Below are 21,823 nucleotides of genomic sequence, written 5' to 3' on the forward strand. Positions count from 1 at the left end.
ATTGGAGCAAGAAATATGTAATTATATGTATGTAATTACTTGTGCAAGAAGAGAAATGATGTTGTCTCTGTAGATGTGTCTCATTAACTCAGGCAAAAGGACTGGATTTTAAACAGCACTTTCAGTTTCTTTCATATCGCCAGTGAAGCTTAGTCAGTAGCAGAATTCAAGGAGCCTATATTGTGTGTGGATTCCTATTCGTTCATTCTCTCCCTTTGTATCTTCCTCTATTCTCTCTCCCAAACATGCTCCTCTGCCTAGATACTCCTGAAGAAAACCCTTATTTCCCTACGTACAAATTCCCTGAACTTCCTGAAATCCAGCAAAATTCTGAAGGTACCACGAACATAGACAGTGTATCTGTTGTTCTAGCCTTACGTTAATTCTTATAGTTCCACTATAGGACTAAGATTTGGCTTTTAGATTTTTTTCATGATCATTTTTTTTTAGTTGGTAACATTTTTATTTCACTCATTTGCATGACATGCTATATTAAAATGACTAAGTCCTTTCTGGTTCATTAATCGATGTCTAAGTGTGATGCCTGTGTGCTTATATAAAACTAAAATAGGTAATCAGTCATCTCAAAGAGTCAGTTGGGGATTTGTCAGTTCCTCCACTTCATGGTGGGTAGTTTCAAAATCCACTGCTTTTCTCTGCTACAGAAGACAATCCTTATACTCCTACCTACCAGTTTCCTGCATCTACTCCTAGCCCTAAATCTGAAGGTAATTAAAGGAAAAATCATGTGCCTCTCTGTACTGGTGCTGCAAATTTCTTTTTCACCTTGGGGTTCTTCTTGGTGGCTAAGGGCTGTTTTCCCCTCATTTGCTTCCCTCTAACCCTGTGTTTTGTGGTGTTGGCCTGCTCCTTGCTGACTGTATAACCAGAGTGGTGTCAGGTGGCATTTTAATCCTATTCCTTTACAGTTGATCTGATTAACAAGACAGGCAATGGAGCTTAGTTAGGATGCTTTGAACATGTGGGGCTTTCGGACAAGCTGCCTGTACCCAACTGTCCAAGCTTGTATTTGTGGTGGCCACATGGTGCCGGTAACGGGACAGTGATGTAGAGGTGATATGTCATTATTATAACTCATGGACAGGAGATAGATGTGTCAGCTATCACATGTGCGATAGAATTGTCACTGGACCCCTCTTGTCATGGACCTTCAATTAGGGTTTGTGCCAAGATAGACACAGAAAGCAAGTAGGTAAAGAGCTGAAAGAATTGGGTAGGAGTTTAGACACATGGAAAATGGCCATACTTGTATCTAAGGACTATTCTTTCTGAGACAAAAGGCCTATCTGTCAAAGAAGATGCTAAAAGGGGAGTTGAGGACAACATTCTAACAATTATCCCAGTCCCAGGGACTGCCTGTTTTTTGTTTTGATATGTGGTTCATAAAGAGGAGAATGGGTGCTGTGTGCTTCTCTGCTCCAGGCTGGCACTTTTAGAGAGACAGAGAACAGAGAAACAGAAACAGAGACCACAGCATCAAAGCTTCCCCCAGTGCTGGATGAAGTACTCTCCTGATGGAATGTACCAGGGCTCAAACCTGTGTACATGGCAAAGCAGGTGCCCTCACACTGGGTATTTTTGTTAAGTCTTCTAGGTTGAAGTGTTGAGTACTATGAACTCTATCTATCTATTAGGTAGTATTAAAAGATTTGCATTGTCATTGGAACTGAGAATAGTACCACACACACACAAAAATTTCCCCTTGCTTCTCAAAAGGGCACAAATAGCATGTCCAAGCTTGACTGGTAAATGTAGGACTAACATATTTGAGTCTTCCAGTTCAGTGCCCAATAGCTCCAGAGGGCTTTTTTTCTCTTTTATAAAAGAAACAGATAGGGGCTAGATGATGGTGCACCTGGTTGAATGCACATGCTACAATGTGCAAGGACCCAGGTTCAAGCCTCCAGTCCCCACCTGCAGGGGGAAAGCTTTGCAAGTGTTGAAGCAGTGTTGCATGTGTCTCTCTCCCTCTCTGCCACCCCCTTTTCTCTCAATTTCTGGCTGTCTCTACCCAATAAATAAATAAAGGTAACTAAAAAATAAAAAAGAAAGAAAGAAACAAAGAAAGAAAGAAAGAAAGAAGAAAAAAGAAAAGCAGGACACATCTTTAAAAAAATCTGTTTGAAGAAAGAGTAGATATTATCACTCATGAACAAAAATACTAAAATGAACGTGACTCTTTAAAGAAAAGTTACATGATCCTTTGCGCCACCATAAGTCTGTATTCTGGTTAAAAAGGGGGAAGGACAGAAAGAGAGAGAGAAGAGAGACCTCTGGCCGAAAAATAAAGACTACTTCATCATACTGTATGTGATGAAATGTCAATTGCAAAAGCATGTGTCCAGGGGTCAGGTGGTGGTGCACCTGGTTAAGCACATACATTATAATGCAAAAGGACCCAGGTTCAAGCCCCTGGTCCCCACCTGCAGGGAGGGAAGCTTCACAAGTGGTAAAACAGGGCTGCAGCTGTCTCTCTGTGTCTTTCCCCTCTCTTACCTCCTCCTTCCCTCTCAATTTCTCCCTGTCTCTATCCAATAATAGGTAAAATAAAAATATTTTTTTAAAAAAAAGCATGTATCCAGAAGGACACAGGGAACCTTAGCACACAGTAGGTTCTCAGTAAATACCTGAAGCAAGTTGCTGAATGAAGAAGACTGTGGATGCTAGGATGAAGCCCAGAGCATCTCGGTGATGCTCTGTCAAACTAGCCCAGTAAACCATCCACACAGCCCTCCTCCTTGTGGGCCATGACATCCATTCCATTGCTCACCAAATATTTAGTCATCACCTGGCATGTATAACATGCCATGCCATAGTGTATTAGTTGTTTTTCATTAAAATACCATTTCTTTTTTAAATATTTATTTATTTCCTTTTGTTGCCCTTGTTGTAGTTATTGTTGTTGTTGTTATTGATGTCGTCGTTGTTAGATAGGACAGAGAAAAATGGAGAGAGGAGGAGAAGACAGAGGGGGAGAGAAAGATAGCTACCTACAGACCTGCTTCACTGCTTGTGAAGTGACTTCCCTGCATGTGGGGAGCTGGGGGTTTGAACCAGGATCCTTATGCCAGTCCTTGCGCTTTTGCCACCTATGCTTAACCAGCTAAACTACCACCCAACTCCCTAAAATACCATTTCTTATCTCCCTGCTGTGCACCAGCCCAGTGGTTTCCAACTGTTTTTATAACTGGGCCCTATTTTGAGCAAATGAAAAAAGCCACCAACCCAACCCAATTTTTTTTTTTAAAGATTTTATTTATTTATGAGAAAGACAGGAGGAGAGAGAAAGAACCAGATATCACTCTGGTATATATGCTGCCGAGGATCTGACTCAGGACCTCATGCTTGAGAGTCTAAAGCTTTATCGCTGCGCCACCTCCCAGACCACCCAACCCAAATTAAAAAAAAACAAAATCTAGGGGCCTCATGGTGGTGCACGTGGTTGAGCATACCTGTTACAAAAAAGTAAAATCTAATGGTTTAATTTTCATCTACTAGTTTAAATTTTCACTGCCAACACAGATCTCTTTAGTTTGAGATCACCTAGTCGTTTTTATCATGGGTGGCAAATTTTTTTTCTTCCTTTTTTTTTTTTAAGTTTTTATTTATATAAAGTGGAAACATAACAAGACCATAGGATACAGTTCCACACAATTCCTGCCACCAGAACTCCATATCCCATTCCCTCCCCTGATAGCTTTCCTATTCTTTAACCCTCTGGGAGTACGGACCCAGGGACATTATGTGGTGCAGAAGGTGGGAGGTCTGGCTTCTGTAATTGCTTCCCTGCTGAACATGAGCGTTGGCAGGTTGATCCATATTGCCTCTCTCTTTCCCTAGTGGGGAAAGGATCTGGGGAGGTGGGGCCCCAGGACACATGGTGGGGCTGTCTGCCCAGGGAAGTCCAGTTGGCATCATGGTAGCATCTGGAACCTAATGGCTGAAAAAGTGTTATTATATGGGAGTCAGGCTGTAGCGCAGTGGGTTAAGTGCATGTGGTGCAAAACTCAAGGACTGGCGTAAGGATCCCGGTTCAAGCCCCTGCTCCCTACCTGCAGGAGAGTCGCTTCACAGGCAGTGAAGCAAGTCTGCAAGTGCCTGTCTTTCTTTCTCCCTCTCTGTCTTTCCATCCTCTCTCCATTTCTCTCTGTCCTATCCAACAACGAACGACATCAACAACAACAATAATAACCACAACAAGGCTACAACAACAAGAGCAACAAAAGGGGGAAAAATGGCCTCCAGGAGCAATGGATTCATGGTGCAGACACTGAGCCCCAGCAGTAACCCTAGAGGCAAAAAAAAAAAAAAGAGAGAGAGAGAGTTAATATATAAAGCAGAGCAAATTGTTGACTAATCATGAACCTAAAGGCAAGAATATTGTGGATGGAGATTTGGGGTCTCCATTTTGAAAAAAGCTATTAGGTCTATTTTAGGTATATTCCAGGGGGCCCATAACCCAACTAGTTTTTGCCTGTGCCTGGCATCTAATGTGCAGGTGACCTAAACTATTGTCTGGGGGTGGGAGGGGATGGTGTCACAGTTGCAATCCTGGGATTCCCACACAGACATGATGGGTTGCTAATTTAAGCCAAAAGCATGGCTAAAAAAACGACTAAGTAAATTAACAAAAGGAAAAGATGATCATTTTGACTCCATGCTACATGGTTTTGATTTGTGGCTTCATTTGGGCTTAGGAACCCAGCACAGTCCTAAGATAGTTTTCCTTCCTAACAGGTTCACAGCCTGCCAGGAAGGCACAGTGTCCCTTTGACTTGGGCAGAGGAAGGCCCATCTGAAGGAGTCCCCTGGAGATCAGTGACTGCTGGTAGATTGAGAAGGCCTTGGGCTGTTCACTGGCAGCTCTGGCCTGGCTGTTGGTCTAGAGGCTGGGTTTGATGGTCACACACCCAAAGCTGCCATGATGTCATCGGCTGCCACACCTAGCAACCCTGCCTGGCAGTGAGATTTTTTTTTTTTTTTTTGATGAACACCAAATCACTCAAAGGGAGCTGAGATTATTTTGCTGAGAGGCATAAACAGTAAGGGATGTCATGATAACATTTTAGTCGATGATTTAGGAAGCACATCGTACCCTTTTTTTTTATTTGCAAAACCCTGGAAGGGAGAATCTTAAGGCATAAAAAGGGAAAAAAATTAGATTGAACATTAAAAAAAATTCACAATAACCAAGATGACGAGATATTAGCTCAAGTTTCTAAGAAGTCTTCTTCCCTGGGGATCTTTTTAAAATAGGGTAGATTCCATTTCTCGCCCCCACTCCTGCCTCACTGACAGATTGAGACGCAAATTACTCATGTATTCAACTAAATGAAGACTTTTTACAAGTGAGCAGAATGTTAGGGCTTGATCACTTTAAAGAATATGTGCTTATTATTTTTTATAATTAAAAATCTTATTAGTCATTTAATAATGATTAATAAGATCGTAATATAACAGGTACAATTCTACACACCGGAGTTCTGTGTCCCATACCCTCCATTGGAAGCTTCCCTGTTCTTTATCCCTCTGGGACTATGGACCAAAATCTTTTTTTTTTCCATAAATTTTTTGTGAACTTTATTTCCTGGATAAAGACAGCCAGAAATTAAGAGAAAAGGGGAGATAGAGAGGGAGAGACACAGAGACACCTGCAACACTGCTTTACCACTCATAAAGTTTTCCTCCTGCAGGTGGGGACTGGGAACTTGACCTTGTACATTGAAACATATATGCTCAACCAGGTGTGCCACCACCTGGCCACCAAAATTCTTTATGGGGAGGCAGAAGGTGGGAGGTCTGGCTTCTGTAATTGTTTCTCCGATGGACATGGGCGTTGGCAGGTGGATCCATACCCCCAGCCTGTTCCTGTCTTTCCCTAGTGGGGTAGGGCTCTGGGGAGGTGAGTTCTAGGACACATTGGTGAGGTCGTCTGCCCACGGAGGTCAGATGGTATCATACTAGCATTTGCAACTTGATGGCTTGAAAAGCAGTAAGATATAAAGCAAGACATATTATTTAATAACCAGAAGCCCAAAGGTAGAAACAGAGCAGATGAAACTTATGGGTCTTCGTGTGGGAAGAAGCTAGAAAGTGTATTTTAGGTATGTTCCAAGGGACCCATGACTTAGTAATTTTTTTTTTTTTTTTACCTGATCATAATAGCTAACATGCAGGTGGACTAAAAATACTGTCTGGGAAGATGGAGCGACAAGAGATTCTCATTGTGTCACCTCCTGGGCTAGAGATTCTCTGGTATATGGTTGGGTTTTCTGTGAACTCCAGTAGGATCTTCCTCAACTCTATCCAGCTCCAGGGTTCCCTGTAGGCATTCCTGGGCTGCACATAGTTAACATAAAGATTTGTGTCTTCTAGAGAAAGCTGTTAGAAACAGATCAGTGCTTCTCAGAGGCTCTACCCATGGAGTCCAATGAACATGAAAACAAAGTAACTTTATAGAGATGTAAGAAGTCATTCCAGTCTGTCCCCTGAAGAGGGAGGAGACCGCTAGAGTGTTATTTCTGTTGGTTTTGCTTTGTTTGAATTCAGAATTTGGAACTAGAATTCTTTTCCTTGGTTCTAGGAAAACTAAGGGCTGCTGCATCTAAGTTCTAGGTATTTTATTTTATTTTATTTTATTTTATTTTATTTTATTTTATTTTACCAGAGCACTGTTCAGCTCTGGTTTATGGCAGTGTGGGGAATTGAACCTGTAGCTGTTTATATAACAAGGTCATCTCTAAATGTCTCAAAGCTGGTTCTTCTGAACAGCAAAGGACCATGTGAAGAGGTTTGTTTATAACAAGTTTAGCAACTTTCTTTTTTGTATTCCCAGCAACAGTGGAAAAATAAACTTCTGGACAGACTTTCAGAGGGTAGAGTTATTGTACATTATATTAATGAGCCTTGAAATGTGCTTTTAAAGAAGCCTGAGCAAATTCTGGCACAGAGTAATCCACTTCTAATCCCTTGAGTACCACTTCTTGGGATCAGAGCTGCGCTCTTTTTTTCCTAAGGTAGTTGGAAGGAATGAATTCAGGAGACTTTCTATAAATTTCCTGCATATCCAGGTCACTAAAAGCCCATCAAAAAAGAGAGAGCGGGAACGGTAGAGCTCAGGTGCAAGTCCTGGCACCACATGTGAGCACCAAGAGTAGCATTGTAACATGTGCGCTCAACTATGCATGTCATCACTTGGCCCCAGAGCCCAACAGTAGTAAAACTGCATATGCACCCAGCTCTGCAAAGTCAAATTTATGTATTAGCCAGAGCACTGTTCTTCTTTGCCTAACTGTGGGCCTAGAGAATTAAAGTTGGGACGTTGGTACCTCAAGCATGAAAGTCTTTTCCGGGTGGGGGAGACAGCATAATGGTTATGCAAACAGACTCTCATGCCTGAGGCTCCTAAGTCCCAGGTTCAATCCCCTCATACCACCATAAGCCTGAGCTGAGCAGTGCTCTGGTGTTTCTCTCTCTCTCCCTCTCTCTCCACATCTCTCTCAAAAATAAAATTAATAAAAAAAAAATTTAAAAAAGAAAGTCTTTTCCATAACCATTCTGCTGTCTTCCTTGCCTCTTAATGATTTTTTTCCCAATAATGTAACAGCTCTCCTTTGGGAATAACTTGCCAAGTAAGGTTAAACATGTACATTGTACTTTGTTTTTCACCTTCACCATACTTACCCTTTCTTCTTTCACTTTCTCCTTCTGGCTCAGAGCTACTTGTTTGGAAATTATATTCCATTTTCTATGGTAAATGTAAATGAATGACCCTTTCCTATATCTGGGGTGCAGCTGGGTCAAAAAGGTGATGATGATGACGATGAAGAGCAGCGGCCTCACCCATTGTTGCATGTAGAACAGCAGGGGCTGCTGGGAGAGCCTCCACATATCCTGCCCCCGTTTCACCCTGAAACCTGATCGAAAGGAACAAGCTGCTGAAAAACAGCTTGGCTTCAGCAACTCACCATAATAATAGTAACACAATAATAGTAACGGCGTAGCGACTGCCATCACTGCACAGCCACTGCCATTTACTGCACCCTTACAGTGCTCCAGCCTAAACGGTCATATCACAGTGAAAATGGTTTCACCCTCCCAGCACCTCTTGAAGGAAAGTTCTCATGGATGAAATGTGTGAGGCTAAATAACAGAATCTATGAGCACACAGTAATGACAGAGGCAGGGTTCAAGCCATTGTCTGTGGAGCCCCACCACCACCACGGGCTGTTACTCTCTGTTCTACTGCTTTCTGATTCCTTTCCCTCTCCTGCTACACCCTGTAAAGCTTCCTCTGCTTCTGTTTCTTGATTCAGCTGCCTGCATCTCCAAAAGATGGCATCTGGGCATTTGTAGTTAGAAAGCTCACCAAGATACTTGACAAAGGGCCAGGATTGAGAACCACAGAGAAGGAGGAAGATGGTCCTTCTTTTCTTAAATTATTTATTTTCCCATTTGTTGCCCTTGTTGTTTAACATTGTTGTGCTTATTGATGTCGTTGTTGTTGGATAGGACAGAGAGAAATGGAGAGAAGAGGGGAAGACAGAGGGAGAGAGAAAGACAGACACCTGCAGACCTACTTCACCGCTTGTCAAGCAACTCCCCTGCAGGTGGGGAGCCAGGGCCTCGAACCGGGATCCTTCCACTGGTCCTTGCGCTTTGTGCCATGTGCGCTTAACCCGCTGCGCCACGGCCCAACTCCCGGAAGGTGGTCCTTCTTATCATCTCAAACTAGATGAAGATACTCAGCCAGTACAGTTTTTTTTTTTTGGGGGGGGGGGGAATTGAAATCTAGAAAAATAAAAGTAGAGGATACAGAGTTTGAAGAGTTAGGCTTTTACTGTGAGTGATGTCTTCCTTGACAAGCTTGATGTCAAGAAAACTTGAAGACACTCTCAAATGAGGCCTTGGAATCAGCAGGAAACTGCTGTGTTACTTGGTGGTTGACAGCCTGTAAGAGCTCATTTGATCATGTCAGGTTAAAGGGTTCTCAGCTAGAGCTGAATTCCCAGACATTAGCTTTTCCAAAAACCTTGCTTTTCAGATCTCTCTTCCCTCACTCATAAGGCTGGTGGTGGCCACTGCCACCTCCTGGTGAAGTGACTCAGAATACCACCTCTGGTTATCCCCAGGTTGTAAAAAATGACCCCATGCATATTGGTTGGTTTCACTGATGCTTTTTCCCCCCTCATTCCTAGACGAGGATGCACTAAAACAAGGATTTCAGGAGGCTGACTTTCCCAGGCACATCTATATTTGAGTTAGAGAAATCTACTGGCCTTGCAGCATTTCTAAGAATAGCCTTATTCTTTGCTTGCTTTCAAGCAAACATAGTTCTTTATTAAGACAAAAATTATATTAATGATTTAATAATGATTAAGATTATAAGATAACTGGCACAATTCCACACAGTTCCCACCACCAGAGCTCCGTATCCCATCCCCTCCATTGGAAGCTTCCCTATTCTTTATCCATCTCTGGGAGTGTGGACCAAAACTCTTTTGGGGGGGGGGGTGCAGAAGATAGAAGGTCTGACTGCTGTAATTGCTTCTCCAGTTCTATTGTGAAGATATTTGGCCAGCATCTATGCCTGCTGCCCCAAACTCCAGTTAGTACTGCCCAGAGGAGGGACTCAGAGGCTTGGTCACCTTTGCTCCCCTAACTAGAGCTGCCCAGAAGGTCTCTGCCTAGCAAGTGCCAGAGCCTCTCACTGGTCTGCAGGATAGTTGAACGTAGCAGCTGCTCCCTTTCCACCTCCAAGGTTCAAGAAGGCCACAGGTCAGTGAGTGTTTTCCCACCACTACTAAACTTTCATTGCTTTCATGTTCCACTCCATTCTTTGCCTCTCCTTCAGAGTCCAGTTCCTTCCCCCCAGATTTGCCATCTCCAGCTACTCTACCCCCTGTATTGAGCCTTTTTTAATCCTTTAAGAATCTTTTTGTCTTTCACTAGAACATACGTAGCTCTCCAAATCTTCCTGAGAACTTCTAGGCTGCTTCTGATTACCTTGCTCTTTTCCCTTTTTGCTTATTTTTTTTCTCCCTCCATCCCCCACTCCCAACACTCTGTACTCAATTCTGTATATGTCTGTCTGTCTGCCTCTCTCTCTCTCTCTCTGGGGCATGTGTGTCTGTCTGACTTCTTAACCTCTTTTATTCTTTTCTTTCTAAGTATGTCAGAGTAAATCAACTGGAGGAATTAATTTAACCAGTGGAAAAAGATTGTGTTGAAAATGATGCTCATTGATAATTAATTAGAAAGGTAATTCTGAGTTTAAAAAGCCTGAAAAAATGTTTAGAATTGAAATATAACTGATATGGGCGAGTGACTCTGACTGTGAAAATACTGCGCTTTGTTTGTTTGCCCTAGAGGCCATCTTTGTTATGTACTCTCAGTAAAAAAAAAAAAAATTGTTCTCAGCAAATGTTTTGTTTTTAATTTTTTTTTTATCTTATCTATTGGATAGAGACAGCCAGAAATCAAGAGGATAGGGGGAGATAGAAAGGGATATAGACAGACACATACAGCACTGTTTCACCACTCGTGAAGCTATCCCCCTGCAGGTGGGGACCAGGGGCTCAAACCTGGGTCCTTGCACACTGTAACATGTGCACTCAACGAGGTGTACCACCACCTGGGCCCCAACAAATTCTTTAGTGTTCTTAAGATTATTGTGTATTCCCAACAACAAACAAACAAAACACCTCATCCCAGAAAAAAAAAAAAAACTTTTTAAAATGAGGACCATTAAACATCACCGAGTTTGCAAAAGCCTTCTGGCAGTTTTAAGAGAGCCTTTGTCCCCATATGGAGCTATCCAAGGCAGAGAGACAAAACCCAGAGGGGTAGGAACCCTTGGTGGGGGAGAAACCTCAGCACTCAGCAGGGACCTTGGGGGCTCAGAACTGAGTTTTGCACTCAGAATAAATCCTCCTTAGTGTTAGAGCTTCTTGGAAGTCACTAGGACACAGGAAATTCTGAGTGTCGCTGCCAAGGCTGGATGTTTGCTGCTTGGAGATCTGAGGGCACAGTTAGCATGTGGCTCCTCCATGAGCAGAAGTCACACGATTCTGGCTCAGCAGAACCCAGTATGGCCTGGTTTTGCTTTTTGCTCTTTCCCATAATTTACCTTGTGTTTTTCATTTTATTTTATTGCCATCATGGATCCTGGCTGGTTTCCTCAAAAAGAAAGAGGGAGCAGGGGAGTTGGGCTGTAGCACAGCAGGTTAAGCGCAGGTGGCGCAAAGCACAAGGACCGGCATAAGGATCCCGGTTCGAACCCCAGCTCCCCACCTGCAGGGGAGTCGCTTCACAAGCGGTGAAGCAGGTCTGCAGGTGTCTGTCTTTCTCTCCTCCTCTGTCTTCCCCTCCTCTCTCCATTTCTCTCTGTCCTATCCAACAACGACAACAACAATAATAACTACAACAATAAAAAAAAAAAAAAGAGGGAGCAGAAGGGGCCAGGTACTGCTGATGCACCTGGTTAAGTGCATACATGACAATACACAAGGACCCAGGTTCAAGCCCCTGGTCCCCACCTGCAGGGGGGAAGCTTCATGAGTGGTGAAGTAGAACTTCAGAAGTCTCTCTGCCTCTCTTCCTCCACTACCCTCTTGATTCCTCTCTGTTTCTATCCAATAATAAGTAAATCATTTTAAATAAGAACCCTTGGGAAAGCAGTGGAGACAGAATTTCAGACACAAGATACTACCTGTATTCATAGACATTTGAGAAAGGTTTCATTAGTCCCTTGGCCCTCAGGAGAGTGATCCTTATATGCTGTTCTCCAATTCATTTGTATTTCTTTATTTTTTTAATTTTTATTTATAAAAAGGAAACACTGACAAAACCATAGGATAAGAGGGATCAACCCCACACAATTCCTACCACCAGAACTCCATATCCCATCCCCTCCCTTAATAGCTTTCCTATTCATTAACCCTCTGGGAGTATGGACCCAGGGTCATTATGGGATGCAGAAGGTGGAAGGTCTGGCTTCTGCAGTTGCTTCCCCTCTGAACATGGGCATTGACAGGTTGATCCATACTCCCAGCCTGCCTCTCTCTTTCCCTAGTGGGGCAGGGCTATGGGGAAGTGGGACTCCAGGACACATTGGTGGGGTCATCCTCCCAGGGAAGTCCAATTGGCATCATGGTAGCATCTGGAACCTGGTAGCTGAGAAAAGAGTTAATATATAAAGCCAAACAAAGTGTTGACTAATCATGAACCTAAAGGCTGGAATATTGCAGATTCATTTGTATTTCTAACTTTATTTTAATCTACCCTATTGTGGACTTAACCTGCCAGGAAAAGTTAGTGAGAAGCAGCAAGTGGAAGATGTAACAAGATCAACTCAATTTAACCCATTGTTTGAGACCAGCAGGAGAAAAACTAGAAATGTGATAGAGTAACACAGAAAACTTGCTTCATCATCATTGGGGGGGGATGGGTATTGTGATAAAAATAATAATAATAAAAATTAGAGCAATAACTTCAAAATGGAGAATCAGTCTGGCCAACACTGCAGTACATGACTTGAGTTTTAGAACATCACTTTTCCCTACCTCTTCCATTATAAAAATCATAATAAAAATGATAATATACTAGCCACAATTGTTCCTAGCATTGAGCAGATTAAAGAAAGATAGAACAAAAAGCCCATCCCTATCACAGGCTTCCAAGAAGCATAGAGAAGTGGAGCCAGGCACACGGATGCAGGTGCAAGGCTGCAGGTGTCTCTCTGTTTCTCTCCCACTCTGTTTTCCCCTCTCCTCTTAATTTCTCTGTGTCTATCCAATAATAAAAATATTTTTAAAAAGAGGAGCCAGGAAGACCTTAAATCCATGCCTGTTTTGTCTTGTTCTCATTGTGTGATCAGGGCAGATCTTTTTAAAAAATTTTATTAGTGATTTAATATTGATATACAAAATTATAAGAGGGGTATAATTCTGCACTGTTCCCACCACCAGAATTATATGTCCCCATTCCCTCTACTGGAAGCTACAGCAGTTCTCCCAAGGTTGCAGATATGGGTTGACTATTATTTTTATAACTGTCTATATTTATATATATTTGCCCTTTTTTTCTCCCTATGGTCCTGCTCTCTCTTCCCTTCCAAGTCTCCCTCCCCCCCCCCTCTTTCACACACACACACACACACACACACACACACACACACACACACCCCTACTACTACTTACAAATGTCCTTTTTTATAAATTTTATTTATGGGAGTTGGGTGGTGGCATAGCAGGTTAAGCGCAGGTGGCGCAAAGCGCAAAGACCAGTGTAAGGATCCTGGTTCAAGCCCCCGGCTTCCCACCTGCAGGGGAGTCGCTTCACAGGCGGTGAAGCAGGTCTGCAGGTGTCTATCTTTCTCTTCCCCTCTCTGTCTTCTCCTCCTCTTTCCATTTCTCTCTGTCTTATCCAACAATGACGATGACATCAAGAACAACAATAACTACAACAATAAAACAACAAGGGCAACAAAAGGGAATAAATAAAATAATTTAAAAAAATTATTTATTGGCGGATTAATGATTTACAATCAACAGTAAAATTCAATAGTTTGTACATGTGTAACGTTTCTCAGTTTTCCACATTTGCATTCAACTCCCACTAGGTCCTCCTCACCATCATGTTCCAGGACCTGAACCCCCAACCCCAACCCCCAGAATCTTACTTTGGTACAATCCACCAAACAGATGTCCTTTTTTCCTCTTCTCCCTCTGGGTCTTGATGGAGTTGGAGTTCAGAGCCCTCTGGTCATCTTCCCCTAACATTTCTCCCCCTCTGGGAATATGGATCAAAATTCTTTTTGGGGTATAGAAGGTAAAAGGTTTGGCTTCTGTAATTGTTTCTCCACTGGACATGGGCATTGGCAGGTCAGTCCATACCCCCCTGCCTGTTTCTATCTTTCTAAGGGCAGATTTTCTTAAGCTCTTGAACTCTAACTTCCTTGTCTGGAAAATGAGATATTGATGTACCTCCTGGAGTCTTTTTGCAAGGCTCCAATGTGCTGCTATTAGTAAACTAGCAGCTACTGTTAAACATTCAGTAATGGGAGCCTTCTTCATAAATAAATTTTTCTTCCATTAGATTTGCAATTCAAACAAAAATGTAGAAGAACACATGATGCCCCTTGATGAACTGTCCTGACAGTTCCAGTTTATCCGTATGCCTTCAGTTCTCCTTTGAAAAATCCAGAAACTGAAACCCACGTGTCAGACTCAAATTGTACAAACTCAGTGTGAGAAATGACAAGCTCATTCTCACGTATGCCCCTGCCCTATAGCCTTGGGGAGGTGGGGGGGGGGTGTGAGGTTGTTTTTCCCACCTACACCAGGTGAGGAATACCTTTAAGGACATTTAGTTGTCCAGAGGTCTCTGTTAGCTTTATTTAACCTTACCTGCAATCTTTCCTACATTTAAAAACATGTAAGTTGTATTGACTTTTTTAAAATATGGTTGTTGCTTTGCTTTGTTGTTGTTGTTTTTAAGTTTTTTTTTTAAATATTTATTTATTCCCTTTTGTTGCCGTTGCTGTTTTATTGTTGTAGTCATTATTGATTTCGTTGTTGTTGGATAGGACAGAGAGAAATGGAGAGGGGAGGGGAAGACAGAGAGAGGGAGAGAAAGAGAGACACCTGCAGACCTGCTTCACTGCTTATGAAGCTACTCTCCTGCAGGTGGGGAGCCAGGGGCTCGAACTGGGATCCTTACACCCTTGCGCTTTGCACCACCTGCGCTTAACCTGCTGTGCTACAGCCCGACTCCCTGTTTTTAAGTATTTTATTATCTTTATTTATTGGATAAGACAGAGAGAAATTAAGAGGGAAGGGAGAAATTTGTGAGAGAGACACCTGCAGCCCTGCTTCACCACTCGAAAAGCTTTCCCACTGCACGTGGGGACTGAGGGCTTGAACTCAGGTCCTTCCGCTTTGTAATGTGTGCGTAACCAGGTGCACCACCACCCAGCCCCATATTAACTTTTTTTAAAAATATGTTTGTTTACTTATTTTTTTCCAAAAGTTTTATTTATGGAGCCAGGGCACTGTGCATGGATGAATTTTACTGCTTTGGGCTTAAATTTTATTTAGAGATAGTGTGTGTGTGACCTGCTGTGGTCTCTCTCTTACTGTCAGTTACCAGAATTTCCTCTGGTGCTGTGGCTCTCCCATGTAGTGCTGTAGCTGGCTGATTTGAAGGGTTCTTGGATATACCGGGCACCTCAGGTCTTGTCAAGGAATATAGATTTCTTTTATATTTATTTATTTATTTTTCCCTTTGTTGCCCTGGCTGTTTTTCATTGTTATTGCAGTTATTATTGTTGTTGTTATTGATATTGTCATTGTTAGATAGGACAGAGAGAAATAGAGAAAGGAGGGGAAGCCAAGAGAGGGGGAGAAAAAGACAGACACCTGCAGACTTGCTTCACCTCCTGTGAAGGGACTCCCCTGCAGGTGGGGAGCCAGGGGCTCGAACCAGGATCCTTATGCCAGTCCTTGCACTTTGCGCCACGTGTGCTTAACCTACTGCACTACCACCCGACTCCCAGATTTATTTTTAAAAGGGTCCCCCCACCCCTAAAAGAAGGAGTGTGGGCTTAATCTTGGGAAATGAGAAAAAGCCTCATTCCAAGCTCTACTAGAAAATGTATTTAGTGAAAGAAAGGAATAAAAATAAAGGCTTGAGAGCTGGGGAGATAACATCATGGTTATGCAAAAAGACTTTCATGCCTGAGGCTCTGATACCCCAGATTCAGTCCCTAACACCATCTAGACCAGAGCTGAACAGTGCTCTGGTCTCTCTCAGTCTTTCTCTCTGTCTCTCTCATTAAAAAAATAATTTTAAAAAATGACATGCATAAAGAACTTACTTGAAAAGATGAGATCATATCCTCTCAAGAAAGGAAGGATAGTCATGGTTAGAGTAAGTCTGTGTTGAGCTAAGGGGCTTCTTGGTTTATAAATGTTCTCAGTTCAACACTCCTAACCCCCTGCTCCTTGACTCACCAATTCATATTTATACAGGTGAATATGGGCACACTGTTTTTAGACATTTGTTATTTTTTATAAGGGAGAAACTAACTTTACTCTCACGTAACTCATTCAGGGGCTGGAACTTAGGCCTAAAGCACCTCTCCAACTTAGGATAATTTCTTATTTTCTAACAAACCTTTGTATCAGAAAAGCTCTCAGGAGAAAATAATTGTTAAAAAGACAGTCTTTAGGGGGCCAGGCAGTGTGGCACATGGGTTGAGTCTACAGATGTTTCACTTTATCTCTCATTCTCCTCTTCCCTCTCAATTTCTCTCTGTCCTATCACATAAAAGAAATGGGAAAAAGGGGAGTGGGTAGGAATGGTTGCTGGGAACAGTAGATTCACTGTGCAGGCACTGAGCCCTAGCAATAACCCTGGTGGCAAAAAAAAAAAAAAAAAAAAATCAAAATTAAATAGTCCTCTGTTAAAAAAAAAATTAAAACCTATTTAAATGCCATATCTTTTTCTTCGTCTTTGTTTTTTAACCTCATGAGACATTAACCCTCAATTTCCCATTAGTAGAAAACTAAAAACTAATTCCTCCAGAGTTCAGAGAGTCAAGGTTTTGATCTTGAATGCTAGGCTAGGCTTTGAGCACGCATGCATTTGCTCCAGTGCTAATCTTTCATTTGGCAGGCCCGTTTTCTCCAATAAAATCTCTGAATTCAAACCTGATTTTTAGTTTTCTTTGTGACACCATGGCATTTAATCACTGTAGTAATCAAAAATTCTTCTAAAAATAAGAAAAGCGGGCTACACAAAATACATATTTGGACCCTAATTTCTCTCTGTGTGTGTGTGTGTGTGTGTGTGTGTCTCCTATTTTCAGAAGTTAAATAAGCTTGCCAGGCTAATTTTATAGCAGAAAAACATTTTACTGTGCTGCTGGAAGAACCTTCAGCCCTGTTCACTTTGGTAGTAAACTAATTTTTATCCTTAAAAGAAAGAAGGAGGAAAGATTGAGTTAGTACCCAAGGCCTGAACTTTATTTGGCCTCGATGCAAGTCAGAACAGATAGAAATGGGGAGAGGTCAGGAGGGACATTAGAGAGGCTGTCTTTGAGTATTTTTAACTATTATTAAAGTTGTCAGAGATTTTTAAGGGAAGGAGTTGGTAGATCTTTGCTCCGTACTCACAGAATCTGAATTTAGATAATATCACAAGAAAATAGAAAAATGGAAGAAAGCTTATGTCTCCGCCTATATCTGTTGGAGGAAATATCATGGTTGTCAGGAGCAGATAGACCACAGCCGACATATTTCAAGACAGTCCCGACTGAAAATTTGTTCCCAGAATAGTATCTGTTGTCTCACTATTAGTTTAGCATATTTGTTTCATGAAGAAGTTCTGTAGTTGGATCTGTAAACTGGGTATAGCCCCAGTGTTTTGGAAAGCCAGTTATCACTCTCTCAGAGACCCACTTCACACTGCAGAGAGCCATGTGAGTTTGATTTGTTCCAGAGTCACAACTGAGCACAGTCCCCTTATAAAGCCAATTGTGGAACCACATCTGCCATGAGTGTCTGGGGTTCCCAGGGTAAGAAAGCAACTCATGAACCAGGTGGAGATGGAATAAAAAAATGACTGTCAGGTTTTTCTCACAGTGTTTTCTTAGCTATGGAACATCTAATAATTAGATATTAAATCTGGAACCTTAGCATATAAAACAGGTCCCAGCTGAGATGAGAAACAGGCCCTGGGGACTCTGTGAAACTTACAGACTCTTAGCATAAGGATATGAGGTCTTGCCTTAGCTGCTGCTTCCAGGTTGGAGACCCTGGTTGCCGATTTGATTGAGGAAATTCTCTAGAAGAGGACTTGAAGATATTAGTCTCTGTCGTGTCCATGGTGTCGGGTGGCAGTAACCCCTGCTAGTGTCATGAGTGAGCATTCTGGTCTATAGAGAAGTAGGACCTGTTAGGTTGTGGGGATATACAGACCTGGCTCCTCTTATATGTGGTTTGCTGTGGTGCAGCTTCCAATGCTTGGCTCCTCCTCCCCTCCCCTCTCTGCTGGGTTCCCTGGTGTGGCTGGATTCCAGTGCAGGCCTGTGGAAGTGGGGGACTTAGCACTCGCTTCCCCCCTCCCCACCCCCAAGCTGAGCCTGATCTCTCCCTGATTACCTTTTGTTCTGTTCATTAGATGATGATTCAGATCTGTACTCTCCTCGCTACTCCTTTTCTGACGACTGTAAGTGTTTTAGAATTTCTTGCTTGTGGGGGAGGTAGAGAGGGTGGTGGGTGAGGGAAGAAGGACTCTGTCCTATTTTCAGTTTCTGCCAGTTTTAAGTCTTTTTTGTTTTGTTCTGTTGGTGTGTTGATGCACTTTCTTTCTGCAGCAAAATCGCCCCTTACTGTGCCTCGTTCAAAAAGTGAGATGAGCTACATTGATGGTGAAAAGGTAGTTAAGAGGTCTGCCACTCTTCCCCTTCCAGCCCGCTCTTCCTCCTTAAAATCTAGCCCAGAAAGGTAAGTACACTCCTAGTGAACTCTGTAATTTGGGGTTTTCAGAGACAAGCTTTTGATAAAGTACAGTCTCTGCTGCATCTGTCAGCATTATAGTCAGGAGTGAAGAAGACTTGACTTTGAGGGTGGAGGGTAGGTAGCATAATGGTTCTGCAAAAAGACTCTCATGCCTAAGGCTCCAAAGTCCCAGGTTCGGTCCCCTGTATCACCATCAGCCAGAGTTGAGCAGTGATCTGGTTAAGGGGGAAAAAAGAAAAGAAAAGAAAAGAAAAGAAAAGAAAAGAAAAGAAAAGAAAAGAAAAGAAAAGAAAAGAAAAGAAAAGAAAAAATACTTGACCTTGAACCTCTGGTCTTTCACTTATTAATAGTCATCTACATTTTTTTCCCTGAGCCTCAATGTACTCATCTATAAAATGAGAATACATTTTAACACTCCATTGAGGCTGTTGCAAAGATAAAACAAAATAGCTCATGTCACATTTTATGATAACATTAATCATCTCTTTTTTTTAATTTTCCCTTTTTTGTTGCCCTTTTTTTGTTGTTGTTGTAGTTATTGTTGTTGTTATTGATGTTGTCATTGTTAGATAGGACAGAGAGAAATGGAGAGAGGAGGGGAAGACAGAGAGTGGGAAAGAGAGAAAGACAAACACCTGCAGACCTGCTTCACCGCCTGTGAAGGGACTCCCCTGCAGGTGGGCAGCCGGGGGCTCGAACCAGGATTTTTACACCGGTCCTTGCGCTTCGCACCATGTGCGCTCAACCCACTCACTGTGCTACCTCCCGACTTCCATTAATGATCTCTTAATGCCTGTACCAATGACTTAGTTTTCTCCTCCCCTTTTAATTTCTCTCTTTCTGTATCCAATAATAAATAAAAACATTTTTAAAAAGAGGAGCCAGGAAGACCTTAAATCCATACCTGTTTTGTCTCGCTCTCGTTGTGTGATCAGGGCAGATTTTCTTTCTTTCTTTTTTTTTTTTTTATTAGTGACTTAATATTGATATACAAAATTATAAGATAAGAGGGGTATAATTCTGCAGTGTTCCTGGAGGCTATTTTTTACCCTTTGTTGCCCTTGTTTATCATTGTTGTTGTTATTATTATTACTATTGCTGCTGTTGTTGGATAGGACAGACAGAAATCAAGAAAGGAGGGGAAGACAGAGGAGGAGAGAAAGATAGACACCTACAGACCTGCTTCACCACTTGTGAAGTGACCCCTCTACAGGTGGGAAGCCGGGAGCTTGAACCAGGATCCTTATGCTGGTCCTTGCGCTTTGTGCCATGTGCACTTAACCCCCACTGGCTATCACCCGGCCCCCTGTGCAGATCTTAAGTGCTATCATTGCTTCATTTCCCTGGTCCAGGAGCAGCTCTCATGCCATCGAGACGGGTGTCCTGTTGATCTTCAGTAACATTTCCAACCTTAAACGCACATGCAGTTCCACATTTCCATACCTCATCTAGTCTCCTTAGACAAATGAGTGATTATTTCTAAAACATATGCATGTATAAATCTGCCCAAGGAGTTTGAAAGTTAATTTGAGCCATTGTCAATACCAATAAATCCTTTAAAAAAAGTAATATAGTCATGTACCTGCTATCTTCTCTGTGCAGAGGGAACCAGATGTTATGGAGAACTATAAGAATATATAATTTGGGCATAGGCAGTGGTGCACCTAGTTGAGTCCACACTTTACCATGTATAAGAGACCTGGCTCCAGCTCCGGGTGCCCACACTTGGGCGCGGGGGAAGCTACGTAAGTGGTGTAGCAATGCTGCAAGTGTCTCTTTCTTTTCTTTTCTTTTTTTTGCCTCCAGGGTTATCGCTGGGGCTCAGTGCCTGCACTACGAATCCACTGCTCCTAGAGGCCATTTTTCCCATTTTGTTGTCATTATTGTTATTGTTGCTACTGATGATGTTGTTAGGACAGAAAGAATAGAGAGAGGAGGGGAAGACAGAGAGGAGGAGAGAAAGATAGACACCTGCACATCTGCTTCACCGCTTGCAAAGCAACCCCCCTCCCCGCAGGTGGGGAGCCAGAGGCTCGAACCAAGATCCTTACTCTGGTCCTTGAGCTTCTCACCATGTGTGCTTAACCCACTGCGCTACCACCCAACCCCCACAGATGTCTCTTTCTGTCTCTCTCTCTCTCTTTATCTCCCCATCCATTCTCAATTTCTCTCTGTTCTAACAAATAAAAGAGAATGGGGATGGAAAATGACCACCTGGCTCAGTGGATTTGTAGTGCAAGCACTGCATCCCCATGATAACCCATATATACCCCATGTACATATATGTTATATACTTGTTGGATAAGTCATAACAGATTTTTTTGGTTTTCTATGTAAGAATGTGCCATGACTTCTCTGACAACCCAGCATATCATTGTCCCTAGCCTCCAGAAGTATATAGTCATGCTGGAAAAACTATAGTGCACAAGGCAATAGTGTACATGCACAGAAAATTTGCAAACAGTATTCAAGAATTTATGTATCCTTGGGGGGCCGGCAGGGGTGCACCTGGTTAAATTGCTCATAGTACTAAGTGCAAGGACCTGTGCAAGGATCCAGGTTCAAGTCCCTGGCTCCCCACCTACAGAGGGGACACTTCACAAGCGGTAAAGCAGGTCTGCAGGTGTTTATCTTTCTTTCTCCTTCTCTGTCTCCCCCTCCTCTCTCAATTTCTCTCTGTCCTATCCAATAAAACAGAAGAAAGGGAAAAAAAAAAAGGTCTCCAGGAGTAGTGAATTCATAGTGCTGGAACCAAGCCCCAGCAATAACCCTGGAGGCAAAAAAAAAAAAAAAATGTATGTGTCCTTTGAAGCCCATTCTTTGCAGAGCAGGCTAAGTATGCTGAAGGCTTCAGATCGGGCAGTTAGCACTATGGGTTAGAGAATAGGGAAGGAGAGTTATAGTGGCAAAGAGTCATTTAATGAGTGAGTACACTGGCCCTGGAGCTCTGCACAGCGACCTGTATGCTCTCTCATTTAATTCTCACTGCAGCTCCATCTTTCAGGTGAGGAAGGTTGAGGCCACAAGAGAGAAAGGACTTGCTCAACCCAGAGCACCACAACAATAACAAGTGCTGCCACTGAAGGGTTTAAAACCACAGCGGACCGGCTTCAGAACCTGCATTTCCTTTCTCTCCCTGTACTAGCACGAGTGGGAAGAACAAGTCTGTTTGGAGGTTGAAAGCAGAGTGATGTGAAGGATGCTTCTTTCTTCCTCTTTCTTCTCTCTGCCGTGTGTGCCTGGTTCTGAGCACAGCAGACCTCCAGCCCTTTGTGAAA

The 21,823-nt window shown here is 42.6% G+C and overlaps 1 protein-coding gene and 1 long non-coding RNA gene across 51 annotated transcripts in view; both read left to right on the plus strand.

Annotated features, from left to right (window-relative positions):
* Nucleotides 1-21,823, plus strand: part of SORBS1 (sorbin and SH3 domain containing 1) — a 331,521-nt gene that overhangs the window by 224,204 nt on the left and 85,494 nt on the right. For 36 of the 50 annotated variants that reach the window (XM_060193311.1, XM_060193305.1, XM_060193352.1 and 33 more), the window contains 4 exons: nucleotides 262-336; nucleotides 666-728; nucleotides 18,205-18,252; nucleotides 18,401-18,530. In XM_060193311.1, coding sequence (XP_060049294.1) covers nucleotides 262-336; nucleotides 666-728; nucleotides 18,205-18,252; nucleotides 18,401-18,530 — 316 coding nt within the window. The remainder of the gene's footprint in view (nucleotides 1-261; nucleotides 337-665; nucleotides 729-18,204; nucleotides 18,253-18,400; nucleotides 18,531-21,823) is intronic. The other 14 variants (XM_060193353.1, XM_060193443.1, XM_060193356.1 and 11 more) reach the window with 3 other exon arrangements.
* Nucleotides 13,418-17,624, plus strand: LOC132539316 (uncharacterized). Its single transcript, XR_009550566.1, has 2 exons — nucleotides 13,418-14,002; nucleotides 14,401-17,624. It is a non-coding gene; the product is annotated as an uncharacterized LOC132539316 (long non-coding RNA).

This window comes from Erinaceus europaeus, chromosome 1, assembly GCF_950295315.1.
Source record: "Erinaceus europaeus chromosome 1, mEriEur2.1, whole genome shotgun sequence".
Lineage (NCBI taxonomy): Eukaryota > Metazoa > Chordata > Mammalia > Eulipotyphla > Erinaceidae > Erinaceus > Erinaceus europaeus.